At 40.0% G+C, this 13632-nt stretch overlaps 1 protein-coding gene across 3 annotated transcripts in view; it reads left to right on the top strand.

The window, feature by feature from the left end:
• itpr3 (inositol 1,4,5-trisphosphate receptor, type 3) overlaps positions 1 to 13632 on the top strand; it is a 363942-nt gene that overhangs the window by 48055 nt on the left and 302255 nt on the right. For all 3 annotated transcript variants that reach the window (XM_076277395.1, XM_076277396.1, XM_076277394.1), the window contains 6 exons: positions 8669 to 8827; positions 9033 to 9131; positions 9846 to 9929; positions 10067 to 10213; positions 10320 to 10415; positions 10745 to 10789. In XM_076277395.1, coding sequence (XP_076133510.1) covers positions 8669 to 8827; positions 9033 to 9131; positions 9846 to 9929; positions 10067 to 10213; positions 10320 to 10415; positions 10745 to 10789 — 630 coding nt within the window. The remainder of the gene's footprint in view (positions 1 to 8668; positions 8828 to 9032; positions 9132 to 9845; positions 9930 to 10066; positions 10214 to 10319; positions 10416 to 10744; positions 10790 to 13632) is intronic.

Here is a 13632-nt window from a genome sequence, read left to right as displayed (position 1 = left end):
TCGACTCGGACTTGAACACTGAGGACTCGAACCTGGACTCGGACTCGAGGCATAGTGACTTGACTACAACACTGGTTTTTACACATGGTAACCTTTGATGCCCCCCCCATAATAGCCCATAATATAAAATTAGGACGCCTGCAAGTTACACCAAATGTGAAACAAATCTGATAAAATTTCTAGGAATGGTAGAGGTAAGACCAGTGAAATAGCCATTTTATCTGTTGCCACATGGTGGCGCTATATCAGACATGCATTTTGGGCAACAATCCCTTAACTAGTCGATATCAACAACATTTTGACATCATGTTCTCTAATTTTGACACAAGCACAAAATTGATCATGTGCCACCAGTGTAATAGTCATTTTATTTGTTGCCAGATGGTGGCACTATGCCAAGTATGCATTGTGGGCATGTGAAATCATCATTACCATAACAATGAACAATCTGTGAGGTTTGACCCATGTCAATGACAAATTTAAAATACGTTTCCTGTTTATATGGCGAGGTATGTAAATTCTGTGTAAATTCAGCTTGTGTATTTGTGTGTGTGGGTGTGGGTGTGTGTTTGTGTGTGTGTGTGTGTGTGTGTGTGTGTGTGTGTGCGCGCGTGCGTGTGCGCATGCATGTGTATGTGTGGGCAGATTTTTCCTATGTTTGCAATGTACAGGCAGGTCAGTGTTATTATGTGTGTGTGTGTGTGTGTGTGTGTGTGTGTGTGTGTGTGTGACAGAGAGAGAGAGAGCAGGTGAGAGAGGGCGTGTGTGTGGTGTGTAGTGAGACTCATGTGTTTTTTTGACTGGTCATGTTAATAACAATGCCTTTTTTGTGTGTCAGATTCTGTAAGTGTATGTATGTGTGTGTGTGTGTGTGTGTGTGTTCCAGTATAGATGTGTGAAATATCCAAAAGAAATTGCTAGTTGGTGGTGCTATACCACACACATTAATTAGGCATGTGAATATCATCATAATAATAATATCTGATAGTTTCCAACCAGTTAACCAAGGTGTTTTCAATGGTTTGGTCAGCTGGTGGCGCTAGACCAGTTTGGCAGTTTGGGCATGTGGATATCATCAGATTTATATTAACTAATATTTTGTTGATAAATTCTAAAAAATATTCTGACTTTGACCAGCTGGTGACGCTATGCCAGCCAGGCATATTGGGTGTCTGGATGTCATATACACCTAATCTGATGAATCTGATTGATTTACAGAAGTAAAATAAATAAATAAATAAATAAATTCCTTCTCTTGCCAATTGGTGGAGCTATGCCAGGCATGTTAGTAGGATATGAATATCATCATCATGATATCCAGTATTTTGTAAAATTTCAGAGCAATCAGCCAAAGCATAGATGATTTATATAATAATAATAATAATAATAATAATAATAATAATAATAATAATAATAATAATAATAAGCTTTATTTGTTTAGCACCTTTCATACACAGAATGCAGCTCAAAGTGCTTTACAACAGGAGCATGTAACACAATAATAGTCAGTCAGTCATTGTCAATCACTTTCACTTTTCTTCATTGCTGTGGCCGTTTATGATCCGCAACATATCAGAAATACTATTATACTAGTATGGATATATAAAGGCTTTGCTGACAAATGCCTAGGCTAACAAATGCTTAGGCATTTCAAATCATAATTTATGGCACATTTCATGCTTGGCCAGATGGTGGCGCTATGCTATAAGTCAAGTCAAGTTGTGCGATGGAACATCGCCTAGAATTTGGTTTAGTGCTTAGGCTCGTACAGTACAGACAGACAAGACATACAAAGCCCTTTCAGACATACATGTAAGACCGGAGGTTCGGCGGATGTTAAACGGTGGGGCCGTATATTTGAACGACATAAACGGTCATATGGAAGTCTAAACCCCGAGTATTTCCTCCGGACATTATGTAAATGAGCTGTGTCTGAACGAAGCGTAGAACATGCGGTTAAAATTCACACCTAGTGAGAGGGCGTGTCGGTGACGTTTCTTTTGTGCGTCCATGTGGTTAAATCTGACTTAAATGCCAGTGTTATGATGAAGTGGCAGTGCTGTCCAGAAAATCTTCGACCTGGAAAGATGCAGAAATCACGGAGCTACTGTCCATGAGGGCAGACAGCATTGTGATAGAACACATGAAGGGAACGGCAAGAGACACGTTGATGTAGCCTACAACTGCATCGCAAGGCCAAAGGAATTCAAAAGACCGACTCATCATAAGCAGAAGGCGCTGAAAAGGCAGTAGCCTACAGCGACGTCGTTGACGACAATAACAGACTTTCCCCTCAAGATGGCGGCAAAGATGGCAACATTTCTGTAAAGGTACTGGCTTGATGAAATTCATTCTGGACTCTCTATTGGACCACATAAAGACCTCGGGATACTTCGGTTTGGCTTTAGGGACCCTCTACTCACTACCACGTAAGTGTTATGTTGTTTGGAACTGTAGAAGAGGTACAAAAATAGCGTTTTGTAGCGGCGCAATTGAAATGCCCCGCTCACTTCCAGGCTACGATTTGTGACTGAAAACGGTACAATCGAACTTTCTCAAAACACATCCGAATGACATAATTTTGATGTCAACTCAACGTATGTACCCCCAATCATCCGGAAATCGATCTAAAGTGCATTTTACTCCGGATAATTCCTTTAAAAACGTTGTATATGATGGCCTTGAAGTCTTGAGTTAGCCTACTGAATTGGCTGGTACCATAAAGTTTGTGCATGCTCTCTCCAACGCAAACCAGATTTGGGGTTCCAGCCAAGTAATTCTGCTACATAACGTTGAAAACAGATAAATGTGTTTATTCGAAGCACACATACAAATACTGTAGGTCAATTTCAAGTGCGCACTTACGTGACTACTTCAAGTATTAGCCTATGCACAATAGATTTCTTTAGCCTACATAATGCATACACTTTGTAAACAAACAGCAGCTGTGACAGCGGCTGCATATATTCTGCATCATATCTCGCCTCTTGTGAACTCTACAAGCCCCCACCCCTCACTCGACAACCACATGGAGATTCTGTAATGTGCGTGTATGTCGTTGTCACATAGGTCCGTATAAGTTCAGTATAAGGTCCGCAGGTTAGCATCATATCTGAATCATCCGAGGGGTAGGACCTCCGTTTGACAAATCTCCGCATATACTCCGGAGGTTATATCTGCATTTCCTGCTTGGCCAAGTGGTGGCGCTATGCCAGGCAGGCCCGTTGGGTGTCTGGATATCATCATAATCATAATATCTATTAACCTGAGAAGTTTCAGACCATTTATTCAATGCACTGTGACACATTTCCTGTTTATGTGGCGAGATATTAAAATCATAACAATTCATTATTTCGCTATATCAGCATATTACAACAAATCCCTTCACAGTTTAACATCAGCAACATCTTAGCATCATGTTTGCCAAATTTCACATAAATCTGACAGACCATCTAGGAGGAGTATGTTGAAATTAATCATGTGCCATCAGTGTAATTGCCATTCTTTCTGTTGCCAGTTGGTGGCGCCATGCCAAATATGCATTATGGGCATGTGATGATATTCACATGCCCATAATGCATATTATCATAATATCATCATTACCATGGTATTCAATAACCTGTGAAATTGAAAATATTTCAAGCAATGCATGGTGAATTTATGACACACTTATTGTTTATGTGGCAGGGTAGTTTCGCCATTTTGTCAAATTGCAACATATCAAAAAAGCTTCGCAGCAGCATCTTGGCATCATACTGTATATGCCAACTTTGACATGAATCGGATCAATCGTCTAGGAAAACTGCGTAAAAATTTATCATGTCCACAACGCACAAAATCTCAATTACCTCACTTCCTGTGGGCTTGGCTAATGCCATGTATCCAAAAGTTGTTTGTCTTGGGGCGGTACATACTGTACACCAGTGTTTCCCAAACCTTTTTTCTGGGGACCCACTTTTTAAAAATGACAGACCATCGTGACCCATTCACTTCAGAGCAAACAATCATCCACCAATATTGTTTTATTGTTTTAGGCCACAGGTTCTCAAACTTTTCTATGCCCCCCCCCCCCAAAAAAAAACATTCTACAGTGCCATATCTGGATACGTAATAGCGCCTACTAGGTCTGGCCTACTACCACTATTATTACAGGGATTGGTGATGCATTGACTCTTCAGTTTCCCACAATTCTGCAATCTCAATTACACATGAAACAATGTTAAATACTTTCAAAGCTGTAAAACACAACAAAGTTGTGTTGCATTTTGAGCATCATTAGCGTGGAAAGTTGGAAATGACTACCGAAAAGATACGCCTGTCACGGTATGTTGTGACAGGCTATGTTGTAAGAATGGAACAAGAGGCTTTTGCGCAATAGCCAAAAGATAATGTGCCTTTATTGTAGGCTAGCCTAGTAGAGTTCACAAGGTGGAAAACGAGAGGAAATAATAGCGTTTAAAATGTCCATTTAAATTGTAGCCTAATATAATGTGCTGTAGTGTGTTTTAAATCCGAAATATTAAGGAATGTGAGGAGGTTGCTTTTAACTTTAAAGAGTGCACCTACAATTAAAAATATCTACAGCCTATGACGCAAATTGAATAGCCATGTCCGGTATACGGATGTCTGCTTTAGTTGACTAGATTTTAATCGGTCCGTTAATGTTTGTGCAAAGAGGCCAATTCATGTCCCTTGCATTTTGCAACTGCGAGGTCCATGGCAGGCGCCCCACAGAAATGTTTCATTTTGTGAGTGAGATGTCCACACTGTCCCCTCTGCGATGCGTTCACCCCCCAGTTTCAGAGCTATTCTAAATGCAAAATTGCACATAGGGCCGTGACTGTAGTTAACAAACTTGTAGAAAACTGTTAGCTTTCCTGGCTAAATGGTATAAGTTAGGCCTATTACACAACATAAATTGTGCTGGCGACCCAAATAAAATCTCCCGGGTGGGAGCGTGTCGCGACCTAGTCCTTGGGAACCAATACTGTACACCTACCAAATTTGATGTGTCTATCTAAAACTATATGTCAACTACAAGTGACTGTGACATAAGGGGGCGCTATGGAGTTCCTGGGCCAGACCCGGAGCCAAGCCTTTATACCTGTGTATTCATTGTGCCAATTAATGTGTGTGCCAAATTTCATGAGTTTTCGCCCATGGGAAGCACCTCTTTTGGCATCACAATTCATCATATGGTAGTGCGCACAAAATCCCAAATACCTCACTTCCTGTTGGGCGTAGCTAATGCATTGTACATATAAAAGTTGTTCATTTTGGGGAGATACTCACACCTACCAAATTTGGTGTGTGTAGCTGGATGTATATGCCAACCACGGGATCAGTCACCTAAGGGGGCACTAACGAGACCCTGGGCCATGCCCGGGGCCAAGCTCTTGTACCTAACTGCTTTGTGTGACACCTGTTGTGTGTGACAAATTTTAAGACTTTTCGACCATGTTAACCACCTGTGACTGATCAGGGACAGAAGTAATCCACTGGATATACAGGTCGGTTTAAAAAAAAATTAATATCATGGAAAAGTTACATTTTCCCCCTGATATTTCAAAGGTGAATATTCCATATATTTTAGATTCATGAGATATAAAGTGAAATATTTCAAGCTGTTTTTTGTTTTAATCTTGATGATTACGGCTTACAACTCATGAAAAGCAAAAATCAGTATTCCAAAATATTAGAATAAAGAGGTTATAATACAGAAATGTTGACCTTTCGAAAAGAAATTAACTAATGTGACTAATCAATATATAGACTCAATACTTGGTCGAGCTGATTTTGCACAAATTACTGCATCAATGTGGCATGGTATGGAGGCAATCAGCCTGTGGCACTGCTGAGTTGTTCTGGAAGTCCAGGTTGCTTTGTTAGCAGCCTTAACGGAACATGCCGACTTTTTGGGACTTTAGCTCATTCACCATCCTCCCCAGAGTTTTATAAGTCGATACATACCCTTCTCATCTCCGTGCATGATGTTATTCGGTATGACACACCCACCGCTAACCTAGCTTAGTGCCTCGAGGTGGCCGGCTTCATTGGCCTACACCTCCCAATAGTGACAGAAGAATTTAGCTATTTACATGCTGTTATTTGTGTAGTTACAATGTGTACAGATAACACTGTGAAATGAGACACAGTCCTTTTGTAAGCTTATACATACTTAGTACTATGTTCATATTCTGGTGAAACACAGCTACTTTGAGCATTGATTTCCCTGAATGAAAACATAGTCCCAAGTATGGATATACCTACAAAATGGCTGTTTCATTTGGGAATGTGAATACATTGTGCATGATTATTTGTAGTCTTTGCCATTAGATAATTGAAATGATTCATATTGTAATTGTGATCGAACTACAATTTTCTCAGTTTTAGACCTGCGCAGGTCTAGCATTTTAGAGATGTGCTACAAAGTCAATATTACTTTAAGAATTGCCCCACAATAACTTCAATAAAGTTATAATTATAGTCTATAGGACATATACAATATTAGGCTACTTCTGTTTAAATACAATAACCATTTAAAAAAAAAAAAAAAAACATGCTATCAGAATACTGTAGCCCTAGTAGATTAGGAACAAGACTTGTGTCAGGCTTGGTGCCACAATGTGCTGGGTTAAGATAGGGCCCATATAATGTTGATTGAGAATATTATGTGCCTACAATGCCAAACTGTAACAGAAAAAATAAGGGTTTGATGAATGGATTAGTTACTCAAGGTTGTGGGGTCAAAGATCACACTTGAATGGGGTCATGCACAGAAATGGATATGCAGTGTTTCGGCTCCTACACACAGTTGCGTGCGTTGCCGTGCTGGAGACGCATCCAGTTCACTTTACATGGGGTTACGTAATCCGTTGCCGAACTGAATTGTGGGTTTGTTGCGTCGCGTTGCTCCTGTCGCTAGCGTTGAGTAGTTCAGCTGTTGCTGCACCGACGACGGCACCGGCCAATCAAGCCAATCGAGGGACGGCACCAACCAATCAAATTACGGTTGTACTTCAAGTCATTTGCATAGCTACCGTCGGGAACGCCCACTAGCATGCGTTGACGGAACGCAACTGTGTGTAATAGCCGTTTGCATATCTCTGAAGCAGTTTGAAGGATCTTCATCAAACTAGTTTCTATTTAATGGTCAAGGCCAAAATGTAGCCTTATACTTGGTTACTCAAAGCCCTTTTAGGCAAGTCCCTCCACTCGGCGGCCATATTGCAGTGCATTTTGGGCACTTATCGGGCATCTATTTTGGGCTGAACTGCGTGTGTGCAAGGCTTCATAACACCAACCTCGCTGCGAGATCACAACACATGATTGGGACAATGTATTCACAACATACTACATGATTGGCACAATGTATTCATATGTCAACTTTTGGCGGCGGAAGGGGCGGAATATGTGTAGACGACTGCCATCTTTGTGTTACGAACTAACACCATACATTTCTATGGGAGATTCTTTGAGTGCTGTGTCTCCTCATTAGAAACTCTCTGATTTACCTACAGTATATACAATACAAAACTAGTGTGCATGGTACATTATATAAGAAGGTGGGACATGTTTAAGCTCCGGTCTAGAGGGTGTAGGCTTTAAGACAATCTAGGCTGTTTAATTAGTTTTCCTTAACCCTTCAGCAGGGGAGTTTTGCACATTCTTACTGAAGATTATGTTCAACAATGGAAGATTCTAAAATTCCATGTTCAATTCATTGAACCCAGATATTCTGACTGAACCCAGATATTCTTTAGAACGTTTAATTTCCAACATCCCTGTACATAACATGACTGTTTGTTAACTCACATACAGAGGGTGTAGGCTTTCAAAAAATATAGTGTTGGTGGTTGAATGACCTTTTCTCTTAATGCTAGAGGATAAAATGTAGATAGCAAATGCATACCAAACGAACCATTTTTATTTTAGATTAATTATTTTTTTGTGTTGTATTTTGGGCCCGAAATTACCATCACCTTGACCACTGCAATATGAACTTGACCCTCAACCTCTTCATTCACCTCAGAAACGGACTCAGCATCCCAGAAAACCTATGATTTGATATCAAAACCATCAGAATTGACCCATTATGTGCTGAGATATGCTACTTTTATTTTTCATCCGACTCTTTTGGCAGCCATTTTGGAAATATGCCAACAACAAAAAAATTCCCACTGCCTTAATTTAATGTTATCATGTATAACTTATTTTTTTAAGGGGTTCAGCTGGATCTCCTCCTGACTAAAAGGCAAAAACGATGTGTTGTTATCAGTATCTTTGGCTGACAGGTTCAAAACGGCACAAAATGTGAAGTGTAGGATCATTATAACATCTTCTTAATGCATGCCAAGTGGGAATAATAAAGACAACTTAAGAAAAACAGTAGTGTGCTTTGCTATAGCAAGCATACTAATTATGTATTAGTGTCCTAATTTGATGTAATTTTCCACCAGTTCTCGGTAGACTGAGAAATTCTTTAAATTGATGTGTGGATCTTCATAAAATTATGTAGAAAATATTAAATATAAACATTGAATGCCTTTAAAATAGCAAGCATACATTTTCACTGATGTACCCATGAGAGCAGTAAAACAGAAGTGCCATTGTCATTTGTGTCCCAAATGAGAAGATTGTTGAAGATTATGACATCATGTTTCAACAGCTTCTGCATATGAAGAGCAATAAATACCTGACCGTGAATAAGCGCTTACCTGCATTGCTTGAGAAGAACGCAATGCGGGTAACACTGGATGGCACTGGCAACGAGGGTTCTTGGCTCTTTGTACAGCCGTTCTGGAAGCTTAGGGCCAATGGAGACAATGTAAGCCCTCTGTGTAATTTCTGACTGACTGAAACAAACAAAAAACACAAACACATACTGTACCTGCCTCTTGCTAATGTGTTTTGCCTTCTAGGGGTCATTAGCAATAAATAAGCATGCTCATAATTTACTGTTTTAGGTAGTGGTAGGGGATAAGGTCGTTCTGAATCCAGTAAATAACCATGCTCATCATTTACTGTTTCAGGTAGTGGTAGGGGATAAGGTCGTTCTGAATCCAGTAAATGCAGGGCAGCCTCTACATGCAAGCAGTTATGAGCTGTCTGACCACCCAGGGTGCAAAGAGGTAATGAAGTGGCTGTATGTTTTCATCCAAGTAAACAAAACATAACATTTCTGTCACATTTGAGCAGTTGGGAGATGGTGATGTTCACATAGCCTTACAGAAATTAGTATAAAGAGACTTAATTACCGCTCTCTTGAAAGATCAGTTTGAATTTTAAAGAGTTTTATCAAGACAAATTTGCTTAACACACTGGCAGCCAGATTTGCTTGTTGTAATGATGATGTCTTAAAATAAGTCAGACTCTTAGGCAGGGATCACACTGGCTAGCAGCAGCGGTAAGCGTAGCGCAATACTCAGACCATAATAAGTTCTAGCTCGTCCCTAAGTAAAACAAACAGTTTGTCTAACCTGACAATTGAATACACTCGCACTGCGCTTTGAAAGTTGAACCAAGTTCAACACTCAGCCTGTTCCTCTGCCGAACCATAGAGAACAATAGGAAACCTGCAGCTTGCCTCTGGTCAGTGTGATCCCCGTCTTATTAATTTAAGTCAAATGATGTTATGAGAAAGTGGTAGGTAAGTTTTTTTAAACTGAAAACAATGGCAACTAGATTTTTTGATCTTGATAAAACATTAATAACACTTGGTTAGATTTTTATTAGATAAGCAGTGCAGTGCAGGACTGCTTCTGTTCAGCCATATTCTTAGGATACCTGGTGTGTGACTTAAGGTAGGGAGCAATGAAGGTGTGCTTCACATTTTTCCCTTGCAGGTTAACTCGGTAAATAGCAACACTAGCTGGAAGATCAACCTCTTCATGATGTTTAGTGACCACAGAGATGACGTCTTAAAAGGAGTATGTTCATACTTTTTCCTGCCACACTATAATATATTTTCTTTCATATTTTCTGAACCAGAAGTTGGTGTTTTGTTTTTGGCAGGGAAATGATGGATTTATATGAATTGTCAATTTAAAATGTGCATTTCTGGTAGGGCGATGTTGTCCGTCTTTTCCATGCTGAACAAGAGAAGTTCTTGACATGTGATGAGTATAAATCTAAACTCCATGTGTTCCTGCGTACAACACTGCGTCAGTCTGCTACCTCTGCTACTAGCTCCAATGCACTGTGGGAGGTGGAGGTGAGTATTAGTACTTGATTAGGACTTTAATTGTACATTTGAATTATAGCTTTCTCTCCATGCTAGCCAAGGCACTATGACAAAGCCAATCTTAATGATTTTGTAGGTGGTGCACCACGATCCCTGCAGAGGAGGTGCAGGCCACTGGAACAGCCTGTACCGCTTCAAGCACCTTGCTACTGGGCACTACTTGGCAGCAGAGGTAGAGTCCATTGTTATAGCTAGACATTCTCCTTCACAATGCCCATGTTTTTGTACAAAATGAGAATGAGGCTGTAGTTTACCACTGGATGTTATGAGTTGTCAATATAGAATTTCAGTTCAGCCACACAGAACATTTCACATGGGACTTGTCATGGTCAAGAATTCAGAGAAGATCATGATTTCACTTTAGCTTTTCCCTTCTTTAAAATGAAGAGAGAAATAGTAGTAGATAGGAAGTATATTTGAAGCTTCATGAACATAGGAAAACACACAAAACAGGTCGATAATAGCTGTGATAATGTAGAGAATTTTGTCTCTTTCTAATAGGAAAATCCTGGTTATAAAGGAGATAGTGCTGACATCCAAACAATTGTGAGTATTCACCTGGGTATTACATTCTGAATATGTTTTTTCTAATGCAAACATAAGCAGCTTCTACTATCTGTTACTTCATGAAGAGTAATGTGGACATGCTGACACATTCTTCAGGGCTAGGTCACCATGGGCTAGCCTGAATTGCTCACCTGTATCTCGGCTTTTTAGTCTGGAACACTCAATGTATCAAAGTTTCCCTCAGCCATTAGGATGGGGAATCAGTAATGGGGTCGTTACTCAAAAAAGTAATGTATTACACATTACTCGCTACTGTAAAAAAATAATAGGTTTTTATTCTTTACTCTCTGTGGAAAGTAACATTAGTTACTTTACATTAGTTTTGTGTTACTGCGTTGAAATGTTTCTATGGACACTGTTATTGATGCCGTCCCTTTCTTTTTTTTTTAAATGAATGATGTTGTGTGTAATGACAATTACATAGCATAATCTAGCCTATTAGGTGTATATAAACCCAACCTTAACATTGGCAGAGTAGCCTAGTCTACAGATACATTTAACAAGTTTAATACAATTATTTTTAGGCCTACTCAAGACGCTGTACCAAATTGCGGTATTGAAACATTTTTTTACAGATAATGGTCATTACTTCATAATTTTGCAAATTCAAATTGCTTTATGAAGTGCTGCTGCCCATCTCGCGCACCCTCCCTCACAATACTGAACACAGTACTGACATGCTCAACTTGCATACATTTGAATTGCTTTCAGTGAAGTGTGCTAGTGAGTTGCGCACCCTCTGTCGTTAATACTGCAGTTCACACTGAAACCAGTCCTAGCTTATAGGCTATAACACCCTGAAATGTTTTTTGGAGGTAATTTGTGGTATGATTGACTTCAGCCTAGTAATTGCATTAGTTGTGTGCTATTCCCTGTTCTCCCGCCCCAGTATGGAGACCTGAGGTCCAGAGATGAACCTACAGTACCACCCCCACCTTCTCAGCAGCTAGCACACATGCTTTCACAGAGTATAGGGAGCCCAATCCCCACATGGTGACATATTATTGACTTGAAAACCGGTTTGCCGCAAATGAAAGCTAACAAATACAAATAATATTTTAAACAAATACATTTGATTCGTCTATGTACAGAATATCATAAGAACAGTGTGAATAGCTAAAACACAAAGCATTGTGGTAGTGACTTGGGGTCATGGTGTAGTGACTTGGGGAAACAACACAGTGCAGTAGTAGAGGCTAAACTAGAAATAAATTTTGCTTACACTAGTGTACATGTAGTTGTGCTGGATGTTCTGTTCTGTACGGTCAGTTCTTTCTTACTGCTCCGTTGTCGAAACTCAAAATCGAAAGCATGACATAGGAAGACAAGGGCACCATTAGTAGGCTTCCTCAGATGTTAGTCTAAAGCCTACATTCAGAACCAGCAGTGCAAAAATGCATTAAAACCTGTCAAACAAGAACTATACAAAATAAATTTAAATAGGCATAAGTTGCCAGGCTATGTCCTAAAGACACCTGGACGTATCAATAGGCTAAAACCATCAGACAGTACCTGTTCATCTAGCATATGGAAGCCATGGAACCTAATACAGCCTAACAGTCCAGTTCACTATGTTCAGAAAAATGTGTTCGTTCAAATTTTTGGGGATTAGTAAAACTATAGATTTTTGAAAACCTAACAACATGACAAATTAAACTTGATTCCATCATTACTGCAGTCATTCTGGATCTGGAAAATAGTGTACTTTTACACTAAAAACGGCATAAGCTAATTTTGTTTTTTTCTTGCCTTAAACATTATCGCAGAAAAGTCATTGTACCTGAAAGTGACGTGATTTGCATTATGGTCATAAGCATTGTATTGTATTGTGTACAACACATTAGAAGATTTTATCTTTGCTCTTCTTCTTTAAAGGAACACGCCACCCAAAATCAGTAGTGATATATGTTCTTACCGTAACTTTCACGAGTTGAGTCGTACCTCTCCCGCGTCGGTAGGTGCACTCAAACGCTCTGTCGTGCGGCGCGAATGTGTTAGCATGTTGCTATGCTAGCGGGCTCTGCCGTGGCCGTAGAGAGAGGCACATGGCAGTATTCAAACACCTCCACGTTTTACCTACTTAACTACAGTTGCACGAGTAGTTGATGAAAAATGTTAGGGCACACAACATGAAACGTGACGATTTTCCAAGCGAATAAACATGAGAACTACAATGTGTGGCGCAATAGCACTTGGGAGTACTTCGACCTAGCGTGGTAATATTATTAACACCTAATTGTAGATCCTATCCACCACAGAGTTTAGAATCCATGCTGGATCGACCCTCAGCCTCTCCCTCCCCTCTGAGCAAGAGAGGCACACACACTAGAGATGCGCTGATGGGCTATTATTTCAACCATAACTGCATAGCAAAACTTATCATCCATCAGCCATCCATCAGCACTAAAGTTTGTTGACCAATTTTCAAAACTGCACCCGCCATCCGCTGGTTGTTTTAATGTAGGCTATATGGGTGATACAGCGCTGCTGACGTGAGGCTAGAAAGCCCTTGCCTGTTCTAGAAAGACTGATCTAATGCAGCAAATATATTAAAAGGCAAAAGTCGTACATTGGCTAGGCCTATCCCCAGAATATCAGCAGCAAACCCAGTCTCTGTCGCGCAAAACAGTCTCCAAATAAAACGCACATCGGCCTGTTGCCTATTCTGCCAGCTTGTGACAATATATCGTCCAAAATGCTTGATTGCATTGCATTCTCCACATTTTTAGCTACATTTTCATGTACCACATCAGCATTTTTGTTCAGTGAATCTTTTGTAAATTGCTTTACAATTACCGTCGGGCCCTTGTCAGCAGACTTCG

This window comes from Alosa pseudoharengus, unplaced genomic scaffold (assembly GCF_046254945.1).
Source record: "Alosa pseudoharengus isolate Yale_2024_CS ecotype anadromous, Long Island Sound unplaced genomic scaffold, YU_APseudo_1.1 YU_APseudo_1.1_scf_9, whole genome shotgun sequence".
Taxonomy (NCBI): domain Eukaryota; kingdom Metazoa; phylum Chordata; class Actinopteri; order Clupeiformes; family Clupeidae; genus Alosa; species Alosa pseudoharengus.
Note: the sequence above shows the minus strand (reverse complement) of the source record. Positions and strands in the feature narration are given on the sequence as shown.